This window comes from Pelodiscus sinensis, chromosome 3, assembly GCF_052426305.1.
Source record: "Pelodiscus sinensis isolate ZL-2025 chromosome 3, ASM5242630v1, whole genome shotgun sequence".
In the NCBI taxonomy this organism is placed as follows: domain Eukaryota; kingdom Metazoa; phylum Chordata; order Testudines; family Trionychidae; genus Pelodiscus; species Pelodiscus sinensis.
The window spans coordinates 125,504,327-125,518,395 of record NC_143054.1 but is presented as its reverse complement, the minus strand read 5'-3'; the positions used below and the strand labels follow the sequence as shown (position 1 = coordinate 125,518,395).

Sequence of the window (14,069 nt, the reverse complement as noted above, 5' to 3'; positions counted from 1 at the left end):
AAAAGTTTAACCCTGAAGCAAGGTAGAGCCCCTCTGGATCATAGCCGTTGTGATTTAGTTATTGAGAACCTACAGCAAAAGTTAGAATTCGCCACTAGGCAAGTGGCTGCAGTTGCTTCTGGGGAGTGAGATAACATGACTGGGAAGGAGATCCAGAGGAAATTTGGGAAAGAATAGGAAGTAAAAGAGCTAGAATTTTGCAATTAATGTGAGATGCCTTAAACAGCATACCACTATACTAACTTCCCAAATAAATGAAAAAAATACAAAAAAATAGAGAAAGCAACAGAGACTGTCAAGCACTGGAAAGCTGTTCTGCTGGCAGAGTTACAGGCTATCCAGGCATATAATTTGCTTGAACAAGTAAAGCAGGAAAATAAGAAATTGGAAAAAGTGTTGAAAACCTGGAAAGGAATGAAGCACCGTCCCCTGTTGTAAACAACAGACTGCAAGCACTTTTACAGTGCCTGAAAAGAGGGGACAGAAATAGAAAAGGTGGCCCTGGCAAATTTAAAAGATTAAATGAGGTCCACTGCATTGCAACCACAATCATATGAGGGGCAAGCCAAAAGAATGAAGGTTAGTGTTTCCATTCTTCCCTTAAGGGTACATGACAAATAAGACTTAAAAATTGCTAGTAAAAACAAATTGGGCACATTGGTGCAAAAATTCAGGAAAAAAAATCCTCATGAAAAGGAGAAAAGGTATACTATATCTTCAGGACAAATACTGCAAAAGTTTAAGCACAGCCCATGGTCTGACAAAGTCTTAACTAATGTTTATACCATGCAGACCTTATAAGCAAGTTGGTGAAATATTTATTGGTTTACAAACCCTTAATCTCAATTAAGAAAAATATTGCTGTAGTTTGGCTGTTATGAAAAACCTGTCCTAAAAAGTTTAAAAATTATTAGCTAACTGCAGAAATAAACATTTAACTTCACCCAATGAAAGGAACCAGAAGGTGTGACGGCTAATTAAAAAGCCCACCCTTCTTGCTAAATTAGTAAGGGACAAAACTTGTGTCCGTGGAAAGGGGACATTCAGCAAAGAAAGCACAATCAGAAACAGACAAATAAGAAGCCAAATAAGCACGAGTGTGTGAAAGCTTTAAAGCCCTAAAGGGGCACTGGAAATGTATATTCTTGAAAAATTACTGGAAATGGTAATATTTAAACTAATGAAGTTTTCAGTTCAAGGATGAGCAAGTAATTAAGGGGGAAAAATATGTGAAAAGTTAACTCTGTGGCGTGTGGAAGGAATTAAGCAATTGTTGTAAAAAAGTGTTATAAAAAAAACCTCCTTTGTTTCTTTTCAGCTTCTTTCTGAAAAATGTGTAAATAATCCAGGCAAAAAAGTATTCTGATTTAAATATTTGGCTGTGGACACTTTCGTTAAATTTGCTAAAAGGGAAATAAAGGATTCTACTGAAAATTAACTGGTTAAATGCATAAAAGGGAATGAAATCTATGCACAGTACATTTGTAGATCTGTTTTGTAGGGTTCAAATGAATTGGTTTTGTTTTGTTTTGAAATAATGCCCTTTCATTTAAAGTTGCAAACTGACAGATAGTTTTTGCCGTACACTGATAACTAGTGCTGCTTGTCTTCTGGCATTTAACCCTTAAGGTATCTCAGTGCTTTATAAGGTTCAAAATCTTGTTACTGGCCAAGTTGGGGCTGATATTTGAAACAGCCAAAATCCCCAAAATGAGGATGTGTTCTGGATTTTGAGTAACAAATCAGACTGTTACTTTGATAAGGAAGGCAATATCAAGAACAGTGAGTCTTAAAATAATTCTAAGTAATTAGACTGTTGCTTTGATAAGGGTACATAAAATCTGTAAGACACCTCATGCACTCTAGAGAAAAGCCACAATGGGGTTGTGTTTTTGCTGTGTGCTTTAAAAGCAGAACTTAAGAGTGAAAAGAACCAAAGCTCTAGAATTTCAGTGTGTCCCTTTTCAAGGCTGAGTCTTCGGGTTGCTAATACTTTTTGGCCTGCTTTCAGATCCAAAGTTGTGTGTGAATGCAGGCTGCCTAGCTGTTATAGGAGGAGTCTACTATTCAAAGATTTCAAGAGGGGCAACACACACACTGTCCTCAGAAGGAAATTGTCCAAATAAAAGGCATGGTATATAACAAGATATTAATAAATTTAGTGTTAGTAAGTAACCCTGCAACCACGCAAATAAATTTAGTGTTAGTAAGTAACCCTGCAACATTATATATGATTCTCTTACAGAGGAAAAAAACCTTTTGGGCTTGCTGAAATGGTAACTGGCAAACACTTAGTGCTAAGTAAAGGAAAATCACTATAAGAGTGAAGCGTCTCAGTTACTACCTGTGAATAAATGTGGAGCTTTACAACAGACAAATAAATTCTGGTCTGCTGTATAAGAGGGAAACTGAGGTATGCCACCTCATTAACTTAATAACTGAGCAGTGGAATAATGTACCCAAAACCCACAGAAAGTGGACATTACTGAGGCTTGGCTGGTTTACAAAACAAAAGCATAGGTAATTATTGGGTAACAGCAGGCTGATAAAAAAAAATCAGCAAGAATACTTGTAACAGAAAGAAGCATTTTAAAATATAATGTGCCACCCCCACGGGAGTAGAAAATTTTTTCTTTTTGTCTTTCAGAACATCAGAAAAAGCTGGTACCAGCTGAAGAGCAATCGAGAATAATATGAATCTATTGTTGCAACAATAATTGTTTCATGTCTTATGTGTTGTGTCTTGTGTTATGTTTTGTTATTTTGTGCCATTTGTCTCAATGCTAGCATTATTGTATATTGTTTTACTGTAGTAAGCAAATAAAAAAATCTATGGCTCTCTAATCAGACCTCATTCTATCCCTATCTCCCTCCTGCCAAATTAAATGTCCATATCCATAGTGGTCCACCTGAGGAGCAAGGATCCGGCAATGGCATGGTTGTTGTGGCAAACTTGCTGGGCTTGGCAAGCTGCTAAAGTTAATTCTGGAACTATGTAAGTAAAGCAGAAGTTGAAGCGGGTAGGTGCGAAAAGAAAGTGAAGTAAAAAGGGTGAAGGCACAGAAAACTTAAATTCCTGTGAATGACAGCTTAGTATGGTAATGGTTTAAGTTAGCAGGAAATATTTTAGACTAGGCAGTTAACCAAAGTGGTATGAAACATGAACAAATAATAAATCACAGAAGGGGGCGGGGGGAGGGCGCCCTTCCTGAAGCACATGCAGGGGCAATAATGAGAAACTACACATGTCCTCTCTGCTGTAACCAGGTCATGTACCTGAATCTCAAGGCTTATGCCTAGAGACAGGGGGCCATCATTGCCATGGCTGTGGGGCACACCCATTGGGTCTTATCCCTTCTAATAACTTTTAGGTCAACATATTATTATTTAAACAAAAATACATGTGTAAACAATTGCTGCTCCACATCTAATATCTGTCAACTTGACTTGTCTTCCCACAACTCAAATACTTTATGGGGTAAGAACCACTCTCCTCCATTATCAGCCATCTACTAATCGAGTAACTTCAACCAACAGTATCTCTAAGTGGACTGTGCCCACGAAAGCTCATGATACCATCTACATGTGTTGTTGGTCTTTAAAGTGCTACCAAGCTATTTCGTATTTTTTAAGTATCTCTAATGTCACCTTTGAAGTTACAGACTGTATTTGCATCTAACCAGACTAGAACTTGCCAGCATCGTACTCCCAAATTGACATGAGGGCACCCACACCTGGAGCCGGTAACCTTATCTTTGATTTAAACATCTGTCTAAAATCCCATGAACTGAACATTATGGGCAAAGGCCAATGTAAAAAAGGTGTTTGTAACTGACAACAGTTTACTGTGCTAATTGTTTAAGCTAGTAAGATAACATTTTTAAACATAAACAGCAACTGAACTAAAGTGGCAAATCCCCATTCTTGAAATGCACAAGGGGATCCCCAGGGACAGATCAACTTGTTCATGGTTATTAATTCCTTTAATGGAAGGTTACTTACAGGCTTTCCCTATGAAATCCCATATAGCTGCCCAATTGGCCAAATCTGTTTCAAAAAGTTGTGTGTCAATATGGGACCCCTGCAGTCATTGATTCTGACAGAGGGCGCCAGGTTCTGGAAAAAGAACTGTGAATGACTGTGCTCCAAACACTGTGCATCAAAGGGCAGCTGCACATTCTGCAGTGGCAAATTGCAACTGTCACTTTGGATAGCTCAATCCTAACTGCAGAGCTCCTTCAAGAGGCGGTGTCCACATGAGCTTATCACCCTTGGGACCAGTTTTGTGTGGTGATTCATTTTCAAATGCAAATTTGGTGGGAAGGTCAAGTGTCTCAAACAGGCAGCAGCAGTGCCTTCTTGTGACACCACTCCTGCACCCTTCCCCTGGCTAGACACCTACCCCTGGTGGGGGGAGGGGAAAGGTTGGGCAAGCATATCGAGCAGGAGGCAGAGCCTCCTAGTATGGGTTTAAAAGCAAAAAGAAATTGCTTCCTCTCCTGATGGAGACGTTCACTCCCCAGATATGGCCACGTAATACTGTTTTAAATATAGCTGTCCAATATAAATATAGCTGTCCACTTCATGGCATAGGGCTTAAAAAGTAAATCATAAGGTAACAGAAAACTGTGCACAATTTCCCACATAAACCCCAAATAATATAAAGACTTACCCTCTGGTACAGATTCAGCCCATCTTGGGTCAGAAGCAGGGTAGTCGTCTACTAAGTCTACACTGATCTGAATTACAGCTCTATCCAGTTCAGTATCAGAATCCAGGTCTGCATTTGGTGGAAAGAGCTCAACCACCATACTCTGAGCACTGATTACATCTTTTCTGAAATAAAAGAGAAAGGCTGCATAAAACAAAGTGTAAGCAGAATGTGAGAATTTTTAACAACCTGCAGAATTTTCTACTATCCTTTTTATGAAATTAGCAGGTTATAATTACTAATACTAGAGAGGACCAGTTAATTTTTTAATTAAAAAAGCTGAATGTTCCTTTTAGTTTGGTATTGGGGCAACTAGTAGTTGCAGGTGATCCACATGACATCATAGACAATCTCATCATATCATTTCCTCCTTTACGAAGTTCAATCCTGAAGTCTGTTAGGTATTTTACCCTCACTGCTCCCCTTAGAAGGCTATTCCAGAACTTCACTTCTCTGACGGTTAGAAACTTTTGTCTAATTTCAGACAAAGATTTGTTGATTGCCCATTCATATCCATTTGTTCTTGTGTCAACAGCAACATTCAATTTGAATAACTTGTCTCCCTCTTTGGCATTTATCCCTCTGGTGTATTTATAGAGATCAATCACATCTCTCCTCAGCCTTCTTTTGGTTAGGCTAAACAAGTCAAGCTCCTTGAGTCTCCGCACATAAAGCACATTTTCTATTCCTCTAATCATCCTAGAAGCCCCTCTCCGCATTGATTTCAATTCAATTTCATTGTTCTTAAATACAGGATACCAGAATTACACGTTGCACTCAAGATGCAGTCTCACAAATGCTGCATATAATGGCAACAACACTTTCCCATTCATATTGGAAATACAGGTAGTCCCCGGGTTACATGGATCCGACTTACATCGGATCCCTACTTACAAACGGGGTGAGGCAACCCCACACTATCTGCTTCCCCCCAGCAGACCAGGGAGACGCGAAGCTAGCGCCCCACCCCACCCCCCAGCAGACCAGGGAGACGCAAAGCTAGTGGCCCCCCCCTCCCAGCAGACCAGGGAGACGTGGACCGGCTTTTCTCAGCAGACACCTCAGCTTGAGAATAAAAGACTGAACGAAGTGAGGTGTGGGAGAATAAAACTGAGCTCTGGAGAAATGTTTGGCTAGAGTTTCCCCTACAATATGTACCAGTTCCGACTTACATACAAATTCAACTTAAGAACAAACCTACAGTCCCTATCTTGTACGTAACCCAGGGACTGCCTGTACCCCGCATGATGCATACTAAAACTGCATTAGTCTTTCACATCACTGCATCACACTGGCAGCTCATGGTCATCCTGTGATCTTTCCCCTCTACTCTACCACTGGCTCGCTCTCTGATCTTGGTATCATGCCCTGATAGTTATTTCTCTTCCCACTTACTCAGGTGGCAGCTGTGTTTGTTGCTCTCCTGTCAATTCTAACAATTCCTCACTTTCCCCTTCCTCTCTGACTTCCACCCAGTCCCTTTTTGCCATTGTTATGTTATTTTTCCAGCTTGCTCTCCCACCCTTCTCCTCCTTCTCTAACTCCTGACTCGCCTCCTAGCTCCACACCATTATCCTTCAGTTTCAGCCTCCATGCTGATCAGCCTCAGTCTCTCGTTCTTTACTAATGCCCTTGCTCAATCTGTTGCCACAAATCAATCCCGCCATTCACTTTTAGGATTGCAACTTTGTATACCAAGAATTGTTCTCAATGATTTTCTCTCTTCCCAGACAAATTCAGGTCCTCCTCCTTGCATTTAAGGATCTCCACAGTTCAATTTCTCATCTTTCTGTTCCACTGACAGTCCTCTTCATTTACTTCTCCCACAGTAGGGATGTAATAGTGTGGTCGATTAATCGATAAGCAAAAGCTTATAGGTTAATGCTATAGACGACAGGCATTTCTCTCCCACCTCCCTTGCCAGTACATTTTTTATTGGGCTGACCAGTTGCCCAGCATAGTCCTGGCTCAGGCTGGGTCCAGGACCTATCCCTGCTGTGGCTCTGCATGTAAAGTATATTAGGAGCAAAGCGGGCAGGCAGCCTGGCACAGTTCTGGCTTGTGCTGGGTCCAGGAACTCAGATCCTTCTTAGACAGGGGCTGCTGCCTCTTTATCACAGGCAGCAGCACAGGGTGACAGACAGCCGGTTGGCGAGGGGAGCTGGGTTTTAAACTGGCTCCCATCATGGGCCAGCTCCCACCTGGCCCTCTGTGCTGCTGCCTCTGATATAGATGTGTGCTGCTGTTGGGGGGCTTATCCCTTCATCTTTCAACTTGCCTGGTCCTTTTCACGTGATACAGAGGCAGCAGCGCGGCGTGGCAGGGGGCTCCGCAGGAGTGAGGCCGGAGTACACTTCCTGCCAGCCCCGTCCCCAGGGATTATAGAATAGTCAACTAACTGATAAGAATTCATGAGGTTACCCGACTATTCAATTAACCAATATTTAACATCCCTATCCCACATAAGCGTCTCATCTCTTTCATGCAGAACCTTGTTCCTGCAACCCTCTTTCTTACTCTTCCATGCTCTCTTCAAAGTCCTTTTTCCAACCTCAATTATTTTAGGAGACCTAATCATAGATTACTATATTCTCCCTGTTCTAATATGAAAAATGTATGTCTGTAGCCTTGAAGACATTTGTAAAAATCACTAAGCAAACAAACTTTTTGTTTTCACCCTTGGGTCACTCTACCCTTTCCTGTGTTTATCTCCTATTCCTGTTTATGTCAGTTTAGATCACACATTTATCCGGGCAATGACTATGTTTCAAGAAACATTTATGCACATTCTTGGGACTACATAAACCATATGTTCTAAGCAGCCATCACCAACTGATCGATTATGATCAACTGGTCAACTCTGGAGCCTACAACAGTCAATCGCAGTCTCCAGACACTAAACGTCAGGCAGTGCCACAAGGCTAAGGGAGCCCTACACCACTCCAGGAAGCAGCCAGCTTGTCCCTGCAGCCCCAGGTGGTGGTGGGGGGGTGGAGGGGGAGGGCTCTGTGTACTGCACCTCCCTGCAGGTACTACACCCCTGAAAATCTCACTGGTCAGGAACAGGGAACTGCGGCCAATGGGAGCTGCAGAGGTGATGCCGGCAGGAAGGAACCATGCACAGAGCCATGTGTCCCCCACCCAAGAACGTGCTGTGCTGCCCGTTTCTGGGAGCAGCACAGGGGTAAGCCAAGCAGGGAGCCTGCTTCATCTCCATGGCGGTGACGACCAGGAGCCACCTGAGTTAAATACTGCCTAGATGGAGTGAACAGCCCACACCTCCATCCCCAGCCTTGAACCCCTTAACAGAGTCTTCACCCAAATACCTTCCTGCACTATAACCTCCTTGCCCCAATCCCCTGCTGCACCCAAACTCCCTCCCAGAGTCTACACCCCCTACTCCCAGAGTCTACACCCCCTACTCCCAGAGTCTACACTCCTCTGCCCTACCCTGGAGTCCTCTCCCACACACCAAACCCCTTGGCTCCAACACAGACCCTCCACTGTTTCCCATATCCCAATCCCAATCCCCTCTTCCAGCCCAGTGAAAATGGGTGACAGTGGGGGAGAGCAAGCAATGGAGGAAGGGGGGATGAAATGAATGGGACAGGGCCTCAGGGAAAGGGTGGGGTAGATCCTGGGTTTCATTTAAATTCAAAATGTGGTCTTGTACTTAAAAAGGTTGGACACCTTTGTTCTAAAGTAATACTGATAATTGCCCGCTTAAATGTAAATACAGTAAACTTCTGATAATCTGGCACCTTTACGACCCAGGGGGTGCCAGATTATCAAATATGCTGGACTATTGGAAAGGGGAGGCTATCAGGGGTCTGAGGTGGAGTGGGGGAGGATGCGCTCCTCGGCACTGCGGGACCAACCCAGCAGCACCCCAGCTGCTCTGCCCCTGGGTTCCTGGAGTCAGCCGCTGGTCAGTTTCAGCAGTGGCTGAATCAGGTAAGCCGGGGACAGAGCAGCTCCTATTGTCCAGCACTTCTGGGTTCCAGATGGTGCCATCCATCAGGAGTGCCAGACCATTGGATGCCAGACCACTGGAGTTTTACTGTATAAGAATCAGGATTTTTCCATTCTTCCTTTCTTCACCAATGCCAATTCCTGATAGAACAAACACATTTAAAGCTTGAAATAGCGTTGCATCAATTAGAGAGATCTGTTGGAGAACACTTGAATCTACTTAATCACTCTTTAAAAAGATCTCCAGGTGGCTGACTTGTCACAAACCAATTCTACAAGCCAAATACACAGAGAAGCGTTGGAATTACAATTCATCCACAAATTCAATTCTCACACTGATGACTTCCTCCATCGAGATAATGGATGGCTGGGACATTACCAACCTAACATTCAATGAAGGTGCCACAGCTCTTTGTCTATGTTGATTCTTGCATTATTACCCTTCCTATCTAACTGCTAACCTATGATCCTTATCTGCTTCTTTTAACTACCCAATCTTTGGGTGCTTATAGGTTACCAGTGATAGAAATGTAGCCGTGTTAGTCTGGGGTAGCTGAAGCAAAATGCAGGACAATGTAGCACTTAGTTCTGCCTACTTGTTTTTCCCTTTGATATTTTCATATCCTCTGCTCCTTGTTTCCCGCTCCCTTCCTTTTGTTCCCTCTCCTCCTCCCCCCCCTTCCCTATTTACTTTGGGTCTGCACATCCTAAACTCAAAACTCTGGTCATCTGAAGAAGTGGGCTGTGCCCACGAAAGCTCATGATACCATCTACATGTTTTGTTAGTCTATAAAGTGCTACCAGACCATCTGTTGTTTTTTTAAGTTTATCCTGTACAGACTAACTTGGCTACCCCCTGAAGCTTCCATTAATAAACTGGTAAGGCATGTTATAGCTATAAAAATGACTACACAAGTCTGCTTCTAACATGAATCACTGTCTAAATGGTCAAAGAAAGCCAATTATTTCATGCAATTTTTTTTAATTGTTCTTTTTACAAAATCTCTTGTGAATATTTAACACAAAATACTAAAAACTGAAAAATGATTTTGAACACCAAACAGTACTCAATACTTAGCAATTTGTTATGGGATTTTTGGTTGGTTTGGGTTTTTCTTGGGGGTGGGAATGGAGAGGAATGTGTGTTTAAAAAAAATCAGTATAAATTACACTAATATAAAAAGCATCACAAGAAAAATCAAACAGCTTGTAAAACTAAAAAATTGTCAACAACAATTTACACGAAAGCGTCCAAGGTCTGCATAAACTTTTATAGAAAAATAATGTATTATATTAATCAGCATGAATTTTATTTTTATTGAATAATCCCTTAATTAAAAACAAACTTGCCCTCTTTCGTACACTGACACAGTGACTCCTACCTGCAGTATTGTAGAAAAGCAGCTTTTAGTAATTTAGTTTTATCTTCTTGTGCTATTATTTCCATTCTAGTGGTAGCACCAAATGCAGAATTCTGAAATGTAAAGTAAAAATGTAGACCAAAGAATAGATAAGCAAATATAAATCTCATTATGGAAGGACACTAATATTTCCAGAAATAACAATAATTTAGAAGTATATAACAGACATACCAACACTTGAAGTTAAAAGGCAAGTAAGGAGATATGTACTGCTTTGACTTTAAAAGACTTTGCATGTTATAGGAAAACTTTGTTACTCTAAAACTATATTTATTCCAATTTTCATTTTTTTAAATTAGCACATAAGATATGAGGTAATATTTTAACACAGAGGAAACTTCAATAAAATGTAAACCTATTGAAGACTTCATTCCAATGGGCTGTTCTTGTTGATTATAAAAAAAAAAGCAAAGGGGCTCTGGGCAAAGGTAACAAGATCACAGTTTAGAAGTCATACAGGTTGATCTAGCCAAAGTAACAGTCAGAAGAGTCCTCTTTACGAAGTACTACAGCAATTGATCCAAAAACGTAAGAAAAAGGAGAAATGACCAATTCATGTTTAGTTGTTAGTCAAGGAAAGAACTAGTCAGTCCCATATTAAAAGTCCTGTTTTCATCCCTCTCCAAATAAATTTTGAGTGGAAGATTCTACTTTAGAAAAATATTCTTGACAAGGTAACACAGGGATTTTAGTAGACGCATACTGTATGAAAGTTAAATTCAGACATGTTAAATACTTTTTTCTATTCTAAAGTTTTATTTTACTAAAAAAAGTAGAATTAAAATAGCACATTCAAATGAGTAGAGATTGTTAATAAATGTCCGTTTTATTGGGAATTTCAAAATATTATGAAAATGTTTTGGGTTTTGAAAATTTGTTTTCAGTTAGATCTGCATCAAAAATAAAATATTCTCTGAATGAAAATGTGCAGGTGAGTAAACCCTAGGCATATCTCCTTTTTACAAAATTAGGTTTTGAATTTTCATACTAAATATTACCTCATTGTTTGGTCCAGTTACAGAAGATGACAGGGAATCCTCAAGGTCTTCAGGAAGTACAGACACATTTTCTCTAGAAAAGATAGCCACAAGCCCACTTTTTCTCGTGAAAAATATGGGAACTCCAGTGTAAGAACCTGCTCCTAAAATGCTATCTCCTAAGGGGAGAGGAAAAAAATATTTACTAAATAAAACTCTCATACAATGCTGCCTTTATATCTTGATCTTCAGGTAGAATTTACTTGATCTTCAGGTAGAAGTTTTTGCATGAACTAACAAACAGCAATACTTCACAACAATTTTGATCATTCAAATAAATGTCAAGATCCAATGCAGACTACCAAATGCTATGAGGTAATAATTAAGCAAACAAACCTAACTTTAGGAAAAAAATCCCAAGTACAAACATCATAAAATATTCTCACATATTAAAGTTTAGCTTTACTTTTTGTTATATGCTACACTATTCTACTTAAAGAATAGTACTGTAAAATAGCAATAGCAGATCTCACTCCAGTGCTCTACTCAAATATTTGATGAGAAGTGGAATGAAATTTCCAAGTGGAGAGAGAGACTTATTTGGTTTGCAGCACAGGTCACTTGCAGGTTTTAACAAGTGAATAGTGAATTCCCTGTAACTTGAAGTCTTTCAAACACGATCTGAGAACTTCAAGAACTCAGCCAGAGGTTTTGGGGGGTCTATTTCAGGAGTTGATAGGTGAGGTTCTGTGACCTGCAATATGCTGGTTTGTTCTGACCTTAAAGTTTATGAGTTTATCAAGATAAACAAGATTCCATGCTATTTAAAAATAGTGCTCCTATGTAGATACATAATATTATCTTATTTTAATTTTCTGTCTGTCTCCTGTTAAGTAAGTTTCAATCCCATTCTTAGGTAAAATCCCAGATTTTTTGCAAGCAGTATATGAATAAAAATATATTACTCTCAGCACTTCATACATATATTCAAAATTGTTTGCTCAAACAATTTGTCCTTATAAATTTCACAGACAGGGAAGCTGAGACAAGATAACGAAGTGTCCGGCTTCAGGACAGAAAAAGAACTAGTGGAAAAGCCTGGCATTAGAGTGCAGGACTTTGACTGCCAAACCTTTGGGCTACGTATACACTACAGGCTTCTTGAGCAAGAAGCCTTTTACGCTAGAGTTTTTGCGCAAAAACTTCTTGCACAAGAGCACGTCCACACCTCAAAGCACATGGCAAAAATGATGTGCTTTTGCGCAAGAGAGCGTCCACAGAATGGCCATCAGAACACCTGTGCTTTTTCCCATAAGGGTTTCTTGCGCAAGAAACCCCTCGGAGCATCCACACTTGCCTTCTTGCACAACAGCTGTAACACTAAAAGCAGTTATGCTCAGAAAAGGAGGTTTTACCTATGGCGGAAAAAGACTTCTGCTCTGCGGTTTAATTGCCAATTTAATTGCACAAGAGCTCATTTGAGGTGTGGACGCTCCCCAGGTTTTGCGCAAAAACCTTGTAGTGTAGATGTAGCCTCATTGTCTCAATGTTTAGTTTTGCAGTAACTGGAGAGCCTTGCATGAAGGAACAGAATGCCAAAACACATGTCTCAACCTAAATGCAATTTGGAAATAATTAAAATAATCATACTGAAAATGTTTCTTTTAACTTACTTACAAATTAAGTTTCCTATTAATATTACCTTGTGCACCAAATATAATTTTCTCTTGTGGTAAAGAAATTCTTCCAGTTCCAGTTGAACAAGCAAAGACCTCATCTTCAGTGTATAGGTAGGCAGAATGGTTAAAGAAATCTGGGACCACGAAACAGCACATCAACTCTTCAGACTATAAGCGTCCAGAAGAATGAGAGAATATACAAATAATAAACAATATTAAATGCTTATTACAGCACCGTAAAATGTTCAAAAAGTTGTACAAACATGAACATTTTCCTTTTCTTAATTTTAACATGACAAATCTATCACAAATTTATTTTAAGAGGATCCAAATTTCTATTTCTAATTTGCTCTGAATATTTATGATCTATTTTATCCACCTGCTAACTCCAGAAGAGAGGGAGATATATTTTCACAAGGCTAGAGAAGAAGTAAACAAATCATTAATTCAACAGTCTTTGGACACTTCTCCTAGTGTAAGAACCAATTTGAAAATCAACACCATAGAAAAAATACCAGCCAATTTGTTGTTTAAGTTCAGCCAAAAAAAATTAGGTCAAAGCTAATATTCATGAACATAAAAGCTTAAAGAAACACTGAAACTTCATGAAATATGTTTTGTGAAATGTCAGTTGTGTGTTCAAATATACTTTAAGTAGGGATGTAAACGTTTAACCGTTTAAATGGTTAACCAATAGTCATGAGTTCACCGGGGACCAAAATGATTAGACACGAGCTTCTGGCCCCGCTCCCAGGGACCCAGCTGCCACCCCATGCTGTTGGCTCTGTATCAGAGACTGCAGCACAGGGAAGCAGCTCGTTCAATGGAAGAGAGGCCAAGAGTCACCTTAAAAGCAAATTTACAGCATGTATCAGATCCCCAGGAGTGGGCCTGGCAGGGAGGAGCCGGATTAAAAGCTGGTTTCCAACACACACAGACTCCTATGGAGCGGTCTCTGCCCCCTGCTACAGGCACTGCAGTATAAAGCTTATATTGCAGACCCTGCAGCGCAGCCAGCTCCTCAGGAGTGAAGACCGATTCACACTGGCTGCTAGCCCTGCACCTGAGGCGCTGGCTACACTGTGGGCTCCGCAGTATAAGTTTTGTAAGTTTCTTAATTAAGTGCTTTTTAATATTCCTAACTTTAAGCACACTTTATAAGATTTCTGTTTTAGAAATCTGAAGTACATCTCTTTGATTATTGAAAACTAGGTACAGATTACACTAATTATCAAAGATATTCAAGATTATTGCTATTAAGAGAGGCTAGTAAAGCAGACTGATGGATCATATAAGAAAAGAAGGGGGG

At 40.3% G+C, this 14,069-nt stretch overlaps 1 protein-coding gene across 2 annotated transcripts in view; it reads right to left on the bottom strand.

Moving 5' to 3' along the window:
• Positions 1–14,069, bottom strand: part of NUP133 (nucleoporin 133) — a 55,374-nt gene that overhangs the window by 27,086 nt on the left and 14,219 nt on the right. For both annotated transcript variants that reach the window (XM_075924725.2, XM_075924724.2), the window contains exons 10-13: positions 12,784–12,928; positions 11,103–11,260; positions 10,066–10,157; positions 4,673–4,836 (exon numbers count right to left, since the gene is read on the bottom strand). In XM_075924725.2, coding sequence (XP_075780840.2) covers positions 4,673–4,836; positions 10,066–10,157; positions 11,103–11,260; positions 12,784–12,928 — 559 coding nt within the window. The remainder of the gene's footprint in view (positions 1–4,672; positions 4,837–10,065; positions 10,158–11,102; positions 11,261–12,783; positions 12,929–14,069) is intronic.